General features: G+C 40.8%; 1 protein-coding gene across 3 annotated transcripts in view; it reads left to right on the top strand.

Annotated features, from left to right (window-relative positions):
* mob2a (MOB kinase activator 2a) overlaps positions 1-16,572 on the top strand; it is a 41,351-nt gene extending 24,779 nt beyond the window's left edge. For 2 of the 3 annotated variants that reach the window (XM_085913830.1, XM_085913829.1), the window contains exons 2-5: positions 8,930-9,090; positions 11,773-11,866; positions 14,140-14,264; positions 14,767-16,572. In XM_085913830.1, the coding sequence (XP_085769956.1) occupies positions 8,930-9,090; positions 11,773-11,866; positions 14,140-14,264; positions 14,767-15,089 (703 nt within the window). In that variant the 3' untranslated portion in view covers positions 15,090-16,572. Of the gene's footprint in view, positions 1-2,995; positions 3,220-8,929; positions 9,091-11,772; positions 11,867-14,139; positions 14,265-14,766 lie in introns of those variants that run through there. The other variant, XM_085913828.1, reaches the window with a different exon arrangement.
* The last annotated feature ends 1,885 nt before the right edge of the window (positions 16,573-18,457 follow it).

Below are 18,457 nucleotides of genomic sequence, written 5' to 3'. Positions count from 1 at the left end.
CTTGTTGTCGTTTCTGGTAAATTTCCAGTACCCAATGTTTTTTTTTTTTGTTTGTTTTTTAAAGAAAGAGTTCTCTTTTCCCTTTGTTGTGTCACTTAACTCATTTTTCTTTTATGATGTAATTATTCTCTCAATGTTTTGACTACAATTTTTTTATCCTGTCTAAATTTTCCCTGCTGATTAGTCTGTTTTGTCAATGTCTGCCTTGTCCAGTCATTCCTTTCAGCACACATGCTTGTTCTATTTCAGGATGGATGTGAGGAAGCAGGTATACATCATACAATATACAGTAACATCTGGTCTGGTTAGAATGGGTGGCGTATGTGTGATGCCATGTCTCGTCTGGACTGAGGAAAGGAAGGTAATTGTGTGACTTGGGCCAAAAAAAAAAAAAAAGTGTTTGGCTGACAATGGAATGTGGGTGTAAGTTTCCATCCACGTCAGATGTTGCGTAAGACTTTGCAGAGGGGTCCAAATGTGTAGTTCTATAGCACCATTCATGTCGGCACTTCCACTTTTAGCCTCCAGCCAACAAAACCTGACTTGGGACAGGCCTGGTTGTATACCGTGTTACCTTTTTTTATTTTTTTTTTAAAGCAAAACCTTGAAAACAGACTATTATGAATGATTTACTCATGGTCATTTAGTAACGTGGAGTCACACATTCCCCCCGGTGACACCTTTTCTATTTGCCTGATGTTTACTCCGTTAGTGAATACCAACACTTTCTTTAGATTATTTTCAGTCATCAGAATTTTTTTTTAATCCAAGACAGCTATGTATAAATGATTTTCCATTGGAAAAAAGTTAAAACTAACCTGTGTAACCAACTGTTACCAGTCATGCAACAGAATGAGTCATGGCTCCCTGTAAATATATATCATCTTTTTGTTCAAGCAAAAACAATCCCAGATTTCACACATTTGTGACTAAACTAAAAAAAGTTTTCACACTTTTTATGACATTTTCTTTTAGTGGTTAACCGTGAGATTTTTCTAAGAGAAAAATACCATGGCTCAACAAAGGTTGGTAAACACGGATCAAATAATTCATTCATTTATATTCTGAACCGCTTATCCTTATGAAGGTTGCAGGCGTGCTGGAGCAGTAGAGACGTTTTTTTCCCCCCGACTTTTCGGAATAGTATTATACATAATAAAATAAGAATTTTCCGAATAGTACTGCTCAGGCAATAGAGCGGGTCGTTCGATGCCACCTCTGACCAAGACACTTCTCACACCTTGCCTCGGGGGACTACAGATGAAATATAGCCCTTGCATTTACAGAAATGATCATTCATGTACACAGTCCCTATCAAATGAACAAAACAAAATAAAATAATGAATCAGTCCACTGTTCGAGGCTACCACTTCATGGATGGGTTGTGCAGCTCCACCCAGCAATGCCCCCTACCCTTACCCAATCTGGTAAGCAGGAAGGGAGCCAGTCATGCAGGATGACGGTGCAGCGAAGCACCTGTCACTCCCATTGTCCCTTTGATTTTCTTTCAGATAGTGTCATTGGCCCACATGGGGCTTTTACTGTATATACAAACATGCACCGCCTCAGACATTCCGACAATAATTATGCTCAACTGACATGTTTGCAAATACTGTGCACGTACCCAGCATCCACTCTTACGATCTTTTATCTCCTGAACTTCCTGTACCACCCACATACTTGGGAGTGCACATACTCGCTTGTAAGATTCCAAAGATTAGCGCGTCTTTGTCTGGGTCCGCTTTTCCCTGACTTACTCCATCATTTCACCATAAATTTTGTCTGAGAAGTTGACAAAAACAGTAAGACGAAGTAATGGTCGAAGAGAACGGGATGCCAAGAAAGTCATTAGGCAGTAATACTATCTACATTAAATGTATTATTTTGCTATTTGAACAGATGGTTGACGTAGCTGTAACGTCAGAATAGCCGTCACACGTGCTGTTGCATGTTGGAAGTTCCCCCTCCGCATCCTCATTCATCCAATCGCAGATTTAATTAATTGACATGGTGAAAGAAGTCAAGATCATGTCACGTACTTCCACTGTGTATCCATAAAAAAATAGTGACACAACCTGGAAATATCCATACCTAGCTTCTCTCTGTTGATTGCGCCACAGCGCCAGTAAACAACATAAGACAATTCTGAAACGAACAGACTTTGACAACTGCTGTCCAAAGTCTATTTTCTGTCAATTAAATCCACAGTCCCTTGATTCCGAGTCCATTAAATCAAAGTTCCAATAATAATGAATGAGACATTAAGGATTATGATTAAATAACTATGTAATTTATCAAATAGTTATTGGTGGATGCATCTTGTTGAGAAATAGTTTTCACGTCACCTCAATTAAAAAAAAAGAAGTCAGTAAATTAAAGACTTAAATCATTTTGTAAACATTCCCAAACATGCAGAGAAAATTGTAAAAATATTCAAAGTAATTCACCATTTGCTCTCATTCAGGCTTTGTTTGATTACTTTTCTGTTTTTTTTTTTTGTGTTGACATGCTCGAACACGCCTGACTGCTTATCATCCCGTCCGTCACTGTGGGACTTCAGGTGAACTTCACAAACAGGAAGAATTTCACTGCAGTCTCTCGTTTATGTTAGTTCACACACCACCAACAGCTTATTATGAGCATTGCTTTTTCAGACATGTTATTTATATCCTTGCTCACGACAAGGTTGCTTTACTGTGTTATTTTTAGGAACTTAGTGGGACATTAGTCCTTCAATGTCACTGGAATTAGGAGCCACCATGTGCAATCATAACCATTTGCATTTGGTTTGTCGTTTTTGTAGACATTTATGAATTAAATGCAGCAATGCTACTATTTATGTACTATTTTGATCGTGGTTTACAGCGTGACTAGATGCATTGTAAAAACACTCATCGAGCAAGAAGCCTGAGCAACGTCCACGTGGGCAGGCTCTGAAGTCACCAGCGCACGCCTACTTGAGCGCATTGCTCTTCTCTGATTGAACCAAGGTCATGCGAGGAGGCGGGCCAAGCCCCAAACGTTTTGGAGTTTATGGAGTTGCAGTCTGTGAGTTTCACTGATCTACGGAGCCGTCCACACAGCAGCTTTCCCGAAATGAGCCATGGTCGGTGAATATTGCTCTTTCTCTGGGGATAAAACGGACATGCACTCCCAGAGAAACTCTAAAAACGGGCTAAGTTGCAAAATGGTGCTTCAAGCGGTCGGCAAAGTTCTGAGGTAAAAATGATGGTTGTTACTTCTCGTCTAATTCAGACTTCTCATCTGCTGCATTCACTGTACTTCAAATATTTAATACATGGGTATTTTCTTGCATCGTCGAATTTGTAACTTGTGTAACTACAAGTGTATTAGTGCGTTACTCCGCGGCGCATCAACCAGCTGCTCACTCACATTGGTTCGGTAATCTTCAACTCTGCAGAAACGAAATTGATATGGAAGCGGAATTGTTGCAATATTGAACGAATAAGAAAGTTAAAGACTCATCGTTTAACTCGCAAGAGCTCTGCTTCAGGAGTTGCACATGCAAATGACTTCACTGACAGAAAAGTTGTTTTCGGTGCTCCCTGGGGGGTAACTTAAAGTGCATGTCCCGGTTTCGATCAGCGTGTTTATAACCCAAGTGTTAAATTTCTCCACCTGACCTGTGGAAAAATTGATCAATAAATCATTTCATAGGCAGAAATCAGACCGAAATGACTCAGGAAGAACATATGACCCAGATCTGCATTCTAATGTCATTCAAGGGACACGCACCTACTGTAAAGCAAAGTCCACCTGCTAACCCAGTTTATACTTTGTTTGATGTCAAACATGTCAAATTGTATGACTGGGCTACTCCGTGACAGAGCTTGTTTTGCAAATAGTTTGGTCAATTTTACACACCTACCAGCAGCAGCAGACCATGCTTCTCAATCTGCTGACTATGAAGATGTAAAGTGCAATACAGTGATAGCTTCCATGTCTTTTTAGCGATGGGAACAAACAGATCTTAATGTGGCACTAAACGGCTTTAATGTGCATATTTGTGTTTTCTGTAGGCAGAAATAGTAATAGTGATCGTAATAGTTTTACAAATTTGTTAAGGTTCCAGGAGCTCACGCCACAATTAAATTACAACTAATTAGAGGTGATTTGGCTTTTTAATATATTACATCTCCAGATGACCAAACTCAATCACTCACAGTTTACAAGGTTGCATAGTTTTAGGATTGTATGTGAATCTGGGGTTGTTTAACAGCTCCTCTGTTCACACATTTCCTCCTTTGTGGGGGGGCAATGGGAACTCCTGAAGCATGTTCGTTATGTTTTGCTGCTTACTAAACTAATTTCTGTCAACACCCTTGTGTGACTTTTAGTTTCTACGGTCTGCCAGATATCGTAATCAATTTGTGTGTCTTGAGCAAAGCTTCCCACAAACACCTTCCTTGTGCCAGGTGCTTAACAACAATTCCAATCTCAGAGTGATGGATTACACACAAGCACACACTTTCTTGTCACACATTGGTGTTGTGATGTTGATGAGGTTCTATTATAGTAATAGCAAAGGGGGGGGCCGTGGATGCTTTGCCGCCACTTGAGCCACTGAATGGGATTTAGCACAGGATGACAAGGGGAAGCAGCATTTGGCCGAGTGGCGTTGGGACAGTCAAAATTGTTCAATTAGAACAGTGTGTGCACATTTAGGCTTGTTCCTTGGCAGCAATTCTCATGTAGTGATTTACAGTTGCGGCTGACCCCCCCCCGACGATGCTCCTGATTAAGCAGTGGCAGCTGTGCTTTCTATGTTTGCCCGTGCTGCTTATCTCATTCCAACAGAACTAAAACTGATGAGGTCATCTTCACGTAAAGTTTGGCAAAAGCTTTGACAGACCAACAGAGCTTTGCACAGTTGTTGAACGTGCTCGCTCGGGCTGTTTTTAGCCCCCGTAATGGCTCCAGTGGTTTTGCTTTGCAGAGACCAAGCTGGTCTCAACGGTCTGTGGTTGTTTCAGGGAAGAGAGCAGTTTTCTATGCTCAATTTGGGTCCTGAAATATTTCCAGGAGTCTGGTTTGGTGTAAATGGAGCCTCCTGACAGATGCTCATGAGCTCCTCTCATGAGAAGGTCCTGTTAAGTGTGATAAAACGTGATTACATTTTTTGAAGCCCACAGAGATGAAGAAGCAAGTATCTGCAAATATTTTGCCTGCATCATTACAACATTATAGCGCGGAGTCAGGGTTAGTTGGTGACTGTACTGTCTGTTCATATCTCCAATAAAAGACAGTTTGATTCATATCTCAATACATGGCCTATATCACGGGTGTCAAACTCAAGGCCCGGGGGCCAGATACGGCCCACCACATCATTTTATGTGGCCCGCGAAGACAAATTGTGCATCAAATTTGTGTGTCATTACTAGAATTGCAAATTGTCTTCACTTTTAATATCTTTTTTTGTATATATTTGACCAGTTTTCACTCATCTGATTCGAAAACGAGTTATTTGTCAGTTTGTTTCGTAGCTTTTCCTGTATATAATATGAGGTGCTCATACATTTATTTATCATGGCCCTTCAAAAGAAGCTATGACTACAATGCGGCCCGTGAAAAAAATGAGTTTGACACCCCTGGCCTATATGATTCCATAATGATGTGATTTGGTCACCCCCAAAAAACATTACCAATGTTTATGATATGATCTGTTGGTATGGACATGTCTTGAGGTCTGTTGTGATGCAGCTTGTCATGTGCAGAACACAGCTGTTGTGACCAGCTGGGTGGGTTGTGAAAAGGGGGGGGCAGGAGATATTGAAGCAATAATGATGTGCTTGTTTCAGTACTTGAGACCACAGGCGTCTATTTGCTTGACACAGTCAGTACGTTCAAATCCAACTATTTATTTCAGCTCAAACTTTTTATAGTAGTATTGTAGGTTGATCTGTTGTCTTTCACAGCATCCTCTGATCCTGTTTTTGACTGAAACAGATTAAACAATGTGAATCTAGAAAATGCACACATTTAGAAATCTCGTTTCAAAAGACATCTTAAGAAATAATATTCTTTACCATTGATTGGTTGATGAAAGTTATTGCCTTTAAAAAGAAGACCAATCTCAATCGGTACATCTGATACATGTCGACAAAGAACAAAACAGTTTCGCAACATAAATTGTGTATCTTCACAACGTGCAATCGCCCACTATTGAAATAGAAAATCTATTACATTATTTTCAGTCAGTCGAACATACTGTAAGCTGGCCACTTGTGACTAAAGAGGACTGGTGGCCACGGGGTCGTGCTGCTGCTAGCGAAAGTGAAAGGGGGTCAAGATAGTGGCTAACAGATGGAGTTGAACAGCTGCCAGGTCAGACATTCCATAGCTCTGTCTGCAACGACCTACATGTCACCCAACTGTACAAACCCCATGTCTTTATTGTCGATAAACACCAGCATGTCTGCTTCCTTCTTCACCTTTTCTCAGCAAAAAACTTTGCACATAGGATCTTTACATGACCCTAGTTTTCTTGACTTGTGAGAGTTGATTGGCCCCTTCTGGTGCCAGACAGTCCATTCTCCATATGCAGAGTTCTGGTCTTGGTCTTGTGGGCTGCTCTGATCTGGTGAGACGAAAGGGGCATCTGCTGCCTTTTATGGCAAAGACTTGCCTTACCAAGAACAGGCAAAAGCTGTGTGTAGTGAGGGCAGACATGCACGTATGAGGGGAGGAGGAATTCTGCTATTGAGGGGGTTTTATTTATCCTAAAATAAACTAACAGCTCCAGAAATGTTCCTCCCCTCACCACACAAATGCTCCCTAAACGCAAAGGAGGTGTTTGTGTGGAAAATGATGAAACAAGCGGCAGGAAATAGCTTGGAGAACATAGTTTTCGAAAGGAAAGGAGTGGCGAGGGGGATGGCAAACGAAGATTTCTGAGGAAGCTATTTGCAAAATCGTTGTAATGTGAGACTGACTTTATCTGGAAATGAATCCACAAGATGCAACAGGAAGAGCAATGACGCAAGGTTTTAAAAATGTGTTAGTACCGCTGTGTAGCTTTCACTTACTTTGTATATTTAGGAATAAAAAAAAAAAAAAGAAGCAGGAATTGAAAAAGGGTAGAAAGTATCCACTCAAGAGAGGCATTGCTATTATTTAAACCAAAGTGAGTCTGATCAGAAGTGAAAGAGTGGGATTCTCAGTTAGTTGCCATGAGATGAAGGCAAAGTCCAGGCAAAGATGAAAAGAGGGGGCAGGAAGGGGGCCTGAGTCTTTGCTTGACGACGCGCTGTTTTGACAGGTGAAAAGAGCGGAAAACCTTTATTAAAAAAAAATAAAAAAAATAAAAACTAAGAGCAAAGGACAAAGTACAAATAGAAAATGTTAATCCCTAATTGGTCGCTGTCTGAAGTCGACATTAATCCCTAAAGATCAATTATTGCCCAACTAGCAATGTTGATGTCTTGTCACAGAAAATTGATCAGATTTATGTCCATTGATTCAAAGAATACATAGAAGAAGAATTCTTTCTATTTTGGTTCTAATGACCTCTCTCCTTGTTTCTGTAAACACTGTGGTACTTCAGTACAGCCCATAAGTGGTGAAAATAGTAAGCGCTGTGAGGTAGGAAAAAAAAAAAAAAATCCATGATCCAGTGTCATCAAGAACTCAGTAGCAGGATCTGCCAATTATAGAGACTCAGGTGAACTCAGCATGTGACATGGTCACAGAAACAAAAACTGGTTAAAGGTCTCATGCCAGTTTTTTTTTTTTTCTTCCTCATTTCTGCTGAGTGGAGTGAGCAGAAAAAAAATATTCTATATAAAAATAATCTTTGCTCCAAAGGAGTCACCGTTCTCTTCAATTGGCTATAGAAACTAGCTTTCTTTTTGTTAGCTCCAATATGTTCACAGTAAAATATAATGTCTTCATTTAATCGCTAGTCATGCAATGCAAGTGTACATAGGCATTGAGATGAGGTGGTGTTTGCAGTCAAAATTGTATATGTGGGGAAACACCACAACTGAGATGGCTCAATTCAAGGGTCCAATTGCATCATTAATTGGATTGGCCAATGACCACAAAATTGTGCAAAATATCGCCCACTCCGTTATACAGCCAATCAGATCCGTGAGAAGTCCAGTATTCCTAAACGTTACTAGTTGAAGCTTTGTTGTATTCATCTGAATTCTTTTCACTTTTCTGAAAAAGGGTTGCACAAAAATGTGTTTATTTGGCCAATTTTACTTTCATTTCATTATATTTGTTATACATTTGACTATTTAAAATGTTTGTTTACTATACAAACTATATATTTTATCATCAAAAAATCTAAAATTATAAATGATTAAGAAATATTACTTTTATCATGATGAAAAATTCTGTGCACTAATTACATCCTCTACTTTTTGTAGAAGTTGCCCACTAGCCCATTAGCTTCTGTTTGTTTGTCACACTCACTCGCGCATTAAGTCATTTAACCTTTGACCTTAGATTGCAGCGTCTAAACTGCTACAGGGTGAGAGTCAGACCGGGGTCTGTTGTAGCCCACAAATTGCAGGAAGTGTAATGTGACATTCCTGTGCTAAAACTAGCGATGGAAGTACAAGGCACCGGGGATGGCCGTCTGCGGCTCCAGAGGTGACATTAGGTTAGAGGTTAGAGTGAAGGGTCATGTACATACACACAAGGCTCTTTGTTTAGTCTATGTTGGGTGTGAATCCAATCAATCCACCATTGCAAAGTGCCATTCCTCACTTTGAACATTTGGATGGTTTGGCTGTCAACTGCCGTGAGCAATTCAAAAAGCAATTAACTTATGCCACATTCTATCAAATACAATTTTATCTATGTGATGCCTGAAAAGTGCTATGTAAATAAAATTTGGTTTCATTTGCCTAACTGCATGAAAGTGCAATATGTTGACTTTTTTTCTTCTTCTGTTTGACAGGAAGTCAAAGACAAAACCAAATGGAAAGAAGCCTCCAGCAGAAGAGAAGAAGCAATACCTAGAGCCAGAGTTCACGAAGATCCGAGTGGTGGATTTTGACCTAAAGGAGCTGGTGGTTCTGCCCCGAGAAATAGACCTCCACGAATGGCTCGCCAGCAACAGTAAGTGATGCTGATTGATGTTTGAAAGTAATATCATTTACACAACATCAGGAGTTTCAAACTCATTTTTGTCACGGGCTGCATCGTAGTCATAGTTTGAAACCGGAAACTAGTAAAAACTGTTCAAATATTTTTCAAAGATCAATGGTAACAAGAATTGCTAGCAATTTCTGTATTTTTTATTTTTTTAAAGTGAAGATAATTTGTAACTTTAGTATTGACAGATGAAGTCGATGCACAATTTATCTTCGGGGGCCACATAAAATGATGTGACGGGCCATATCTGGCCCCCGGGCCTTGACTTTGACACCCATGCACTACATGCACAAGTGTTGAGGTATACTTCCTAAACATTAATAATTACTTTATGGATTACGTGTTGAACAAGGCTCGTTAGACATTTGGGACACGTACTGTACGTGTTTTCAGCCTTTGTAATAACACTTCAAGCCAAGTCCAATAAAGTATGCTTGGGTGAGGCTCTTGTGGAAGAACTCGACAGCCTTCACTTCACTTTTTGGTTACTTTGTCAGTTTACCGTGTTTTCAAAAAATTCAAGGTTTCACTCACTTCTAATACTGGCTAAGATTTGTTCAATGGGGACGTAGTAGCAGGGCACAATATGACTGGCTGCTTGCAGATTTGTGTAAACCAGTTGGCTGTTTGAAGTGAATTGCCTGCAATTAACTTTTTCCGCTTCCTCAGAGTAGAGAGCAGTTATGCTCTGAGGAGGAGGAGGAGTAGGGCAAAGATGGCGTGACACCGTATAGCCTTAGTTAAGCCTCTCCAGCATTTTATATAAGGTTCCAAAATATATTTATGAATTGCTTTCTCAGCAGCCCGATGTATCAGTCAAGCCCCCCCCCCCTCCTCCCCTTAGCCTCAGGAGAGATACAGTTCTGGAGATGGGCTGCAAACACGGATCCCTTTTAGCGCTGATGAATGTGCATTATGCTAAAAAATATATATTAAAAAATTATGCCACTGGCTTCTCCGAGCTACAAGGACGTGAGTAGCCCAAGGGTCTGTTCTAAAATTAGCTCACCGCTGATGGGACGGTATAACTTGATAAGAAAATTAAAAACTGAACATTTTATTTATAAAACGTAGCGCACATTTCTTCTGTAAGAAACTGGATATATTTAGTTTGGAAATAAATAAATGTTCTATTTGAGGTAAAATTCTCTTTTTATTCTTCCAAATGGTCTTTCCCATAATAGAAACGGTGTATTACGCCGGGCATAACTTTTTTAAACTGCCTGTTGAAATGGATTTGAGCGTTTGCAAATTCACCTATTGATTATTTGTGGGAAAACTCACCCACTCACAATTTGTGTCTCGAAATTGACAAAAACATCAAATGATTATATTTTCATAGCCAAACACCAACATTATTTTTATATTCACTGCATTGTAGTGTCAGCAGCCATGCGCGCATCATAATTTGTGGTATATTTACGATCAGCTATTCGCGGCTGGACTCGGTCCACTCTAACTAATATCAAAATGCCAGAACACCTTTGTCACTATAAGGCAACTGAGCAGTGCCAGGGGAAAAACAAGGCAGGAGATTTTTGGGAAATGCAAAAAGGTGCAAAGTGAAAATGTCAGCCAAGAGAAACCGCTGGAGGTGTAGCAACCACAGAGCCAAACCTTTAACAGGATTTTTTAGCACAAAATTAACCCGTTCCCAGAAACACAGCACACCACAACTCTTGCTATCAGTCCTGTTAACCCTTTTATTCTTCTTTACTACATTTACACGAGTCCTCATGAGTAGAAGTTTTGAAATTGTGAAAGCATACTGTTGCCTGATTCGTCTGGTATTCAAAAAGGGCTGCGCAAGTTGGGAAGGGAAGAAAGAAACAAGACGTGTTAAAACACGTTTCACATGTTAACATTCGATCTACAGCAAGTCTTGAAAAGTTGTGCTTGGACTTGTAGACTCTGGCATTTCATTTGGTTTTTAAGCCTCAGCACTCAGTGGTAATAAATCATTGAGAATTCTCAGTATTTGTGTTGAGCTTGAACAATATTTCAAAACTTCAATAGCCATCTGTTGGCAATGGCAACCGACACTCTGTGGCGAGATAAGAGTGAGTCAGTCACGTTGCGCGGCAGTCACATGAACACTCTGAAAAAGTTTTCCCACGCTAGCGTGAGACGAGGGGGCTTATGAAAGTAACACTTGGACTGTGGAAGCCCTGCAGGTACATCTTAGCATGAAATATTTTAATGGCTCACCAGTGGTTAACCTAAATGTTGCCGCCATAATAAACGAACAGCGTGCATTACTTTTGTATAGTGAGTCATCATCAATGTTGTATTTAAACGCAAACACATTTTATAATCTGGCAATAAGAGTGCAGGCTTCCTTCCACCTGACCAAGCCGCTTTTCAGAACTTGGGAAACATGAATTGACATCTTTCTGTCCTTTCTTTGAAATCTCTTGCCTTGCATTTATTTACGACTTCAGTCAAAGTAGACAAAAGCATTTGAGGGTTTGTTTAATTACTGGTTAATCGTGCCACTTGTGACTGTGACTCATGTTTGACAGTCCTCAAGCAGCTTGTGACGTCAATAAGCATTATTAAGACACCATAATTGTTTGCAGCAAATGTCAACTGACATTGGCATCATGTGACCTCTCCTTTTTTTTGTTTTTTTTTTTGTTCCTGCAGCAACTACATTCTTCAATCTTATCAACTTGCAGTACAGCACCATCTCAGAGTTCTGCACCGGGGACAGCTGTCAAGCCATGACAGCATGCAACACGTGAGTAATAGGGGACGCTTTTAGTCTGAATACTGACACCTTTAAAGGTCACTCCGGACCCCCCTCCCACCCCCCAAAAACAACAATAACAACGTTTTTGAGGTGGAAGTCAAATTTCATTATGTGCCCCCACTAGTCCAAATATGCCTCATCTGATTTTTGCCAATGGTCATGTGACATCTGCAACTGAACCATGTGGTACTATGTGGTTATTTTCAGTAGACAGCAAGTTGTAGTACGGGTGGATTATTCTACTCATTTCATATTGCAAAAAGTACTAACTATATTGAGCAGTATACAATATTCAGACTAGAAAGGGGCACGTAGTAGAGCATTTTATTATCAAGAAAAGATTTGACTTGACTTCCCCTTTAAGCCACTTTGAGCATCACAAGCAAGCTGGAGACTGCACAAATGTCCGTCTTGGGATGTGAACTTAAGTCAGTTAACAAGGTGAAGGTGAGCAACACCTTGTCATCTTCCGCCAATATAAAACCACTGTCATAGAAGGACCTACATTTCCCACCAAGGAAGAATGTGTTTGCCGTTAAGTCCGTTGAGAATACCTGTATGGCAGTTGGCGCCTTTCAAAAGTCGTTGTACGCCGGCAGACTGTTTGTCCAATATAACAATTGGCAGGTGGCTGGTTATAAGTAGTGCATTTATCTAACTAGTTTACCCTGTCAGGGTGGTGTACTCTAGACTTTAACGTGTGTGGCCTTGTCTTAAGGAGCAGCTCTTTGTGCATCCTTTGTATTCTGCACACTAGAAAAACCAGATTACCTTCTTGCACACATGCACACGTGACACAAGCAACCGTTGAGGCACAAAACACATATGACCCGCTTCCCTGTGAAAGAAGAACTTGTCATGACTTAAGCTCTCCGTCAACAGTCATTTTGCGGCGGCTGTCACCTTAAGCCGCCGCTGAGCCTCTTCTCTCCCACACCCTGACAAATGCACTGTGATGAGGAGGCAAGACGGAGGAACAGTAACAAGTACGTTTTGCGTAGGTACAGCAACGTCAGTCGGGCTTTGCTTTTCGCAGCAGGGTGGAAAAGCTGTGACATCTGTGTAAATAGTGTGACACCTGCAACGACGCATCGCAAACTGCCAAAGACTTGCACAATAAAAGGGACAAAAGACAAAAAGAGCGGTCATTCATCATGTTTTGTTTCTTTCTTGTCATAAGGCTTGCTTATTAAAGGAGCAAAAGACAATTTGTTAGCGATGACACTTTGTGTTCGTCCCATTCCATCCATTTCGTCACGTAAGGTTCATGACCCGTCCGCCCTTTCCTGCTTGTCTTTGGTGTCAGTTCCCCTGCCCAAATACTATTTGAGGAAGAAAATGTTTCCATGAGCTATGGCGTGTCGTTTAAACCGAAATTTATGTGGAGCAGAGAAAAATCAGGACAATATCTTGTAATGTTCTTGAACTCTACATTAACTTCATATTTGAGTTTTGATCTTTGTTGTTTGCAACAGAAAGCAACAAAAAAAAGTGACACTTTTTCCCTGATCGATACAACAATCAAAACCATCAGTTCCAGGCTAAAACTAGCATCGACCATTTTTTAAAGGAATTTTTAAGAAGTGTAAAATAAAGTTGACCTGGACAGTTATTTCAGTGAAGATTTCTTGGCTTGAATGTAGTATAACTTGGATCCTTCATCTCTAAGCCCCTTAGGCTGAGGATGCATCAGTTTAGGAACAGGTCTCACAAAAACGGCACACAAACTGCGGAGGTTTTTGGGCAGCACAATAGTAATATTTCAACCATATGATTACTGTTTTTTTGCTTGATTGTTTTTTTGTTTTTTTTTTGCCTACGAGTTGTCAATGGAATGGTGACTTGAGTAACTGTCAGCATCAGTTAGTGTATGTTCTGACTTATGTTTAAGTGCAAAGAGGAACAGAAACTGATGTATGCTGTTACTAAGTTTCCCTCAGGTGAGTTCCTGTCAACCATTGTGTCCATTGAACAGACTTTGATGTCATCCACAGGGTGACACATATTGGGGCTTTCCCCAAATGAGATCATAGAGAGGAGCAGATGAAAGATCACCTACTTGTTGTTTCTTCTGGAGTTTGTATGAAAGACTGTGTCGCAAGAAATATTTGCGTGTCCCAGCTGCTCCTTCCTCGAACAGTTGGAGGAAAACATTTACATGATTCACGATAACCTCATTTACACGCCGCATGAGGTTAATTTGTCAAATGTTAATTTGCAACACACACGTTAATGTTTTGTTGTTGTTTTTTTTTGTCCAGAACATACTACTGGCAGGATGAAAAGGGGAAGAAGACAAAGTGCACTGCGCCACAATATGTTGACCTTGTTATGAGTCTTTGTCAGAAACTGGTCACAGATGAGGAAGTCTTTCCAACAAAATATGGTAAGTGCACTTCTCAAGAAAAGAAGATGAGGCCTATTGGGAAATAACACAATTTCACAATTTATATGTTCCAAAAAGGCCCATAGCTTAAAAGACATGCTTTTATGCATCCCTTAGAATTATTTTGAATGCTGATCCAAACAATAATTTTACTTTTTTTTTTTTTTCGTTGCACTGTAAATTGTGGAGATGTTAATTTTTGTTCACCCATACACTGCACTCCCTAGTTAGTTAGCATCTAATAAATTTCGTTGGTTTTTTTCTGAATAATATAAAACCAAAGTTTGTCAAATCCAATCTTTAATAGTTTTAGACCAAATACAACTCTGATGTTAATCCTTTGTACAACCAACCCCCCCTTGTGTGTGCAATTGGGCACAGTGTATCTCCAAATGTTGCACTGCTGCCCCCTGCTGCCTCGGGTAGTGGTCAGCCACTCAAACATAGCAAGAAAGCACAAGCAAGTTTCTTCCAGGTCTTAATTGTCTCACTCTGCCCCCAGGCAAAGAATTCCCCAACACCTTTGACATGTTGGTGAAGAAGATCTGCCGGTACCTGTTCCACGTGCTGGCTCACCTCTACTGGGCGCACTTTAAAGAGACGGTGGCACTGGAGCTCCAGGGCCATTTGAACACTCTCTATGCACATTTCATCGTTTTCGTAAGGGAATTCAACCTGGTCGATCCCAAGGAGACCTGTATCATGGACGACCTGTCCGAAATCCTGTGCGCCCCCGCCCCTCCGCCGCCCTCGACCGTGTCGGCCCCCTCCTCACCGACCTCGTCTCCCTCCCCGTCTTCACATAACCACGTGACGGAGAGATGAGCGCAGCCGAAATGCCGGCCCGGGGGCGACAGAGGATAGGACAGGAGAGAAGGAAAGACTGCCTGGCTGCCTGCCGCGGTGTGCCACCGGGACTTGACAGATCTTCCACTAAACTTGCGTATTTCGCTGCAACACCAACCAACCAGTCGAAAGGACAAGGGGAAGGGGAGGGGTGGGCTTTGGGGGGGCTGGGTGGTAACCAGGGGTTTGTAACGCCAGCAGGAATTGGCGAGAACATTTCTCCCAGGGATTAAAAGAAAAAAAAAAAAAAAAAAAAAAAAACATCCCTCTCTCATCTTCTCTAGGACAAAAAAACCCACGGCTGTGTTTCATGTTTGGTTTCACTTCACTTTTACTTTTGTTGAGTTATTTTGTTCGAATTTGGTTGTTGTTTGGTTGGGTTGAACGTGTGTGTGTGTGCGTGTGTGTGTGTGTGTGTGTGTGTGTGTGTGTGTGTGTGTGTGTGTGTGTGTGTGTGTGTGTGTGTGTGTGTGTGTGTGTGTGCGTGTGTAGGGGGTCTTGCAAGCGTGGTGATTGGCCCTCCTGTCTATCCTCTCGCTAGCACACTGTGTACACGAGGCGGGGTTGACTTTACTCGGACTTGCTCTTGTGTCGGCCGGACAAGACATCTCTGCTGGCCTCCTCCGACAACACGAAGCACCACGCTGGCTAATATTAGCCAGTCCTGATATGGGTTGTTTATGTGGGGCTTGGTTTTCATGCACCTCCTACTCAGGACCTGAGAGAGTATGTCACTGCTGCCAGAGAGGCTTTTCTCTCTTTTCAATCTCTGTCCCTTTAGTTGGTCAAACGAGTCTACGCGACCTTCGCATACTGATGACGTGGCCCCCTCCTACAAACATGTTGTGTAGCCTACTTCCCTGTAGAGGGCAGAAAAGATGAACATGCGCGGAAAGTTAAGATTGTAGATTAGATGTTGAATCTGATCACCGAAATGATGATACTTTTAACAGACTGGTGTCTGAATTGCAGTGGATTGCTGGTTTCTGTGCAGCACGCCGCCGCTCAAATATACACACACCTGCCCCACAGCAGCACAGAAGGACCAAGACGTGATGTCACGTCTGCAGTCCCACACATGCCAACGTGGTGAGAAGGGGTGCAGAGCGTGCTGGTGGCGAGCTGCAAACCCTTCTTTTCTTCTGTTCTTGTTTAGTTTCCCCACATCCTTTTTAAGATTTGTTTTTAAAGATTATGAAAGGAAAGATAGTTTGGAAATAACAATAGTTATCCTGACATATAGAAAACCAACTTCTGCTTGGACTTCTGTCAGACAGCTTCTATGTGGAAGAGGATTGAGTTTATATTTGTCTTTTTTTAATTTATTTTTGTTTTCTTTATTTGCAGGGTTCTTTATTCTGGCTCTTGTTTTTATGTATTTTAATTATTAACTAAGTTAAAAGCAATTTAATATTTCAAGCTCTGCTGATTATAATCTAATAAAAGAAAAATGCCATTCTGATCCAGTGTCTCGTCTCTGCATTGTATTGTCGTGTTATGTTTGGAATCCGTAATGTGTCGATTGGAGATGTTTGTAAAATGTCTGCATCGTGATTTGATCGTCTCAAAATATTGACGTCCGCAGCAGTTTACCCCAATTGACATCCACAAATGAGCAATACATATTTACTAGACTTAAATGATGACATTCATTCAACTGCATAAAATTATAGTATAAGTATTTTTTATTTTATCAGGGAAGCAAGTTAACTTTCCTAGATTTTTTTTATAGATGATTCTAAATCTGTCCTTGTTTTTTTCTTTAGCACTTTTTTGAAATAATTTCAATACATTTATCTTCAGGAGGGTAAATACATGCGCCATTAGGTTAAGGTGTGGTGATTGACTTGGTCAGTCTAAGACCGTCCACTTTTAATGTTTTTTTTTTGGTTCTTGTTGCATGGGGAGACTTCTACAGCGGATTCTCCCAATTAGTTTGGATGCATTTTTCTGTAAAGTGACACAAATGATTTTGTAGACCTCAGAATTCATTCTGCTGCGACCATCAAGAGTTACATCATGAATAAAGACTTCGAAGGGAGGAATATAGCCTACATGCCAGACCGCAAGAGGCAAACCACTCATCACCAAAGCTTTTTTTTTTTTTTTTTTTTGCAAAGTACAGATGAGCCACAAAGGTTTTGGAACTAGGTTTTGTGGACTGGGGAGGCCAAGATGAACTTCTATCTAATGGAAAGGGGAAAGTAAGAAGAATTAAATGATCTGCTTATGGTCCAAAACACAACTCATCAGTGAACCATGATGGTGGTAATGTTGTGGCTTGGGCTTGCAAAGTCAGTTGCGTCTGAAATGGCTGGCTGGTAGTGATGCGCATTTCAGTTCTTTTGGGTGAACTGAATCTTTAGAACCAGTTCACTCAAAAGATTCGTTCAAAGGAATCGTTCAACGAATGAAATTTACTTTTATTTATTTTTAAATAAACATTTATGTTCAAACTTGTCTGGTGTTTTATTCCTTGTTTTTATATTTGCCAATTAAAACAAAAACTGCTTTATATAACAATGTGTTTTCCGTTGTTATAGGAGTTGGTGTCCCCCAAAATAACAAATGTCGGCATAACGGATTTTTTTTCAACCTTTTATTCAAACATAAACACATTTGGTATAATAACACCATCAACTACAATCCAACAAATAAAAAAATGAAACATCAATGTCTGCAAAACGTGTGTCGGCTGGCAAAGCAGCAACACTGTCTGTCACTCACTCGTGAATCTTTGCGAACGAACCTGAAAATGGTGGTGTACCTAATAGGGTGTCCGAATGACGTCACAGACCAAACCGCCAATCAGAAAGTGGGGGTGAGGGCGGGTGTGGCGCTTTTTACTTTCATTTAAGCTTTTTCCCTAATGAAGTGGCCTGTTATTAGGAACATCTGAAAATGGCAGTGTACCTAATGCGGTGTCCAAGTGACGTCACAGATCAAACTGCCAATCAGAAAGTGGGGGGTTGTTTGGGTGTGGCACTTTTTACTTTCATTTAAATTTTGACCATGATTTTTCCCTAATGAAGTGGCCTGTGATTAGGTACACCTGAAAATGGCGGTGTACCTAATGGAGTGTCCTTGTGACGTCACAGATCAAACAGCCAATCAGAAAGTGGGGGGTTGTTTGGGTGTGGCACTTTTCACTTTCATTTAAATTTTGACCATGATTTTTCCCTAATGAAGTGGCCTGTGATTAGGTACACCTGAAAATGGCAGTATACCTAATGCGGTGTCCAAGTGACGTCACAGATCAAACTGCCAATCAGAAAATGGGGGGTTGTTTGGGTGTGGCACTTTTTACTTTCATTTAAATTTTGACCATGATTTTTCCCTAATGAAGT

Source organism: Syngnathus leptorhynchus, chromosome 6, assembly GCF_054491065.1.
Source record: "Syngnathus leptorhynchus isolate UIUO chromosome 6, UIUO_Slep, whole genome shotgun sequence".
Classification (NCBI taxonomy): Eukaryota; Metazoa; Chordata; class Actinopteri; order Syngnathiformes; family Syngnathidae; genus Syngnathus; species Syngnathus leptorhynchus.
Note: the sequence above shows the minus strand (reverse complement) of the source record. Positions and strands in the feature narration are given on the sequence as shown.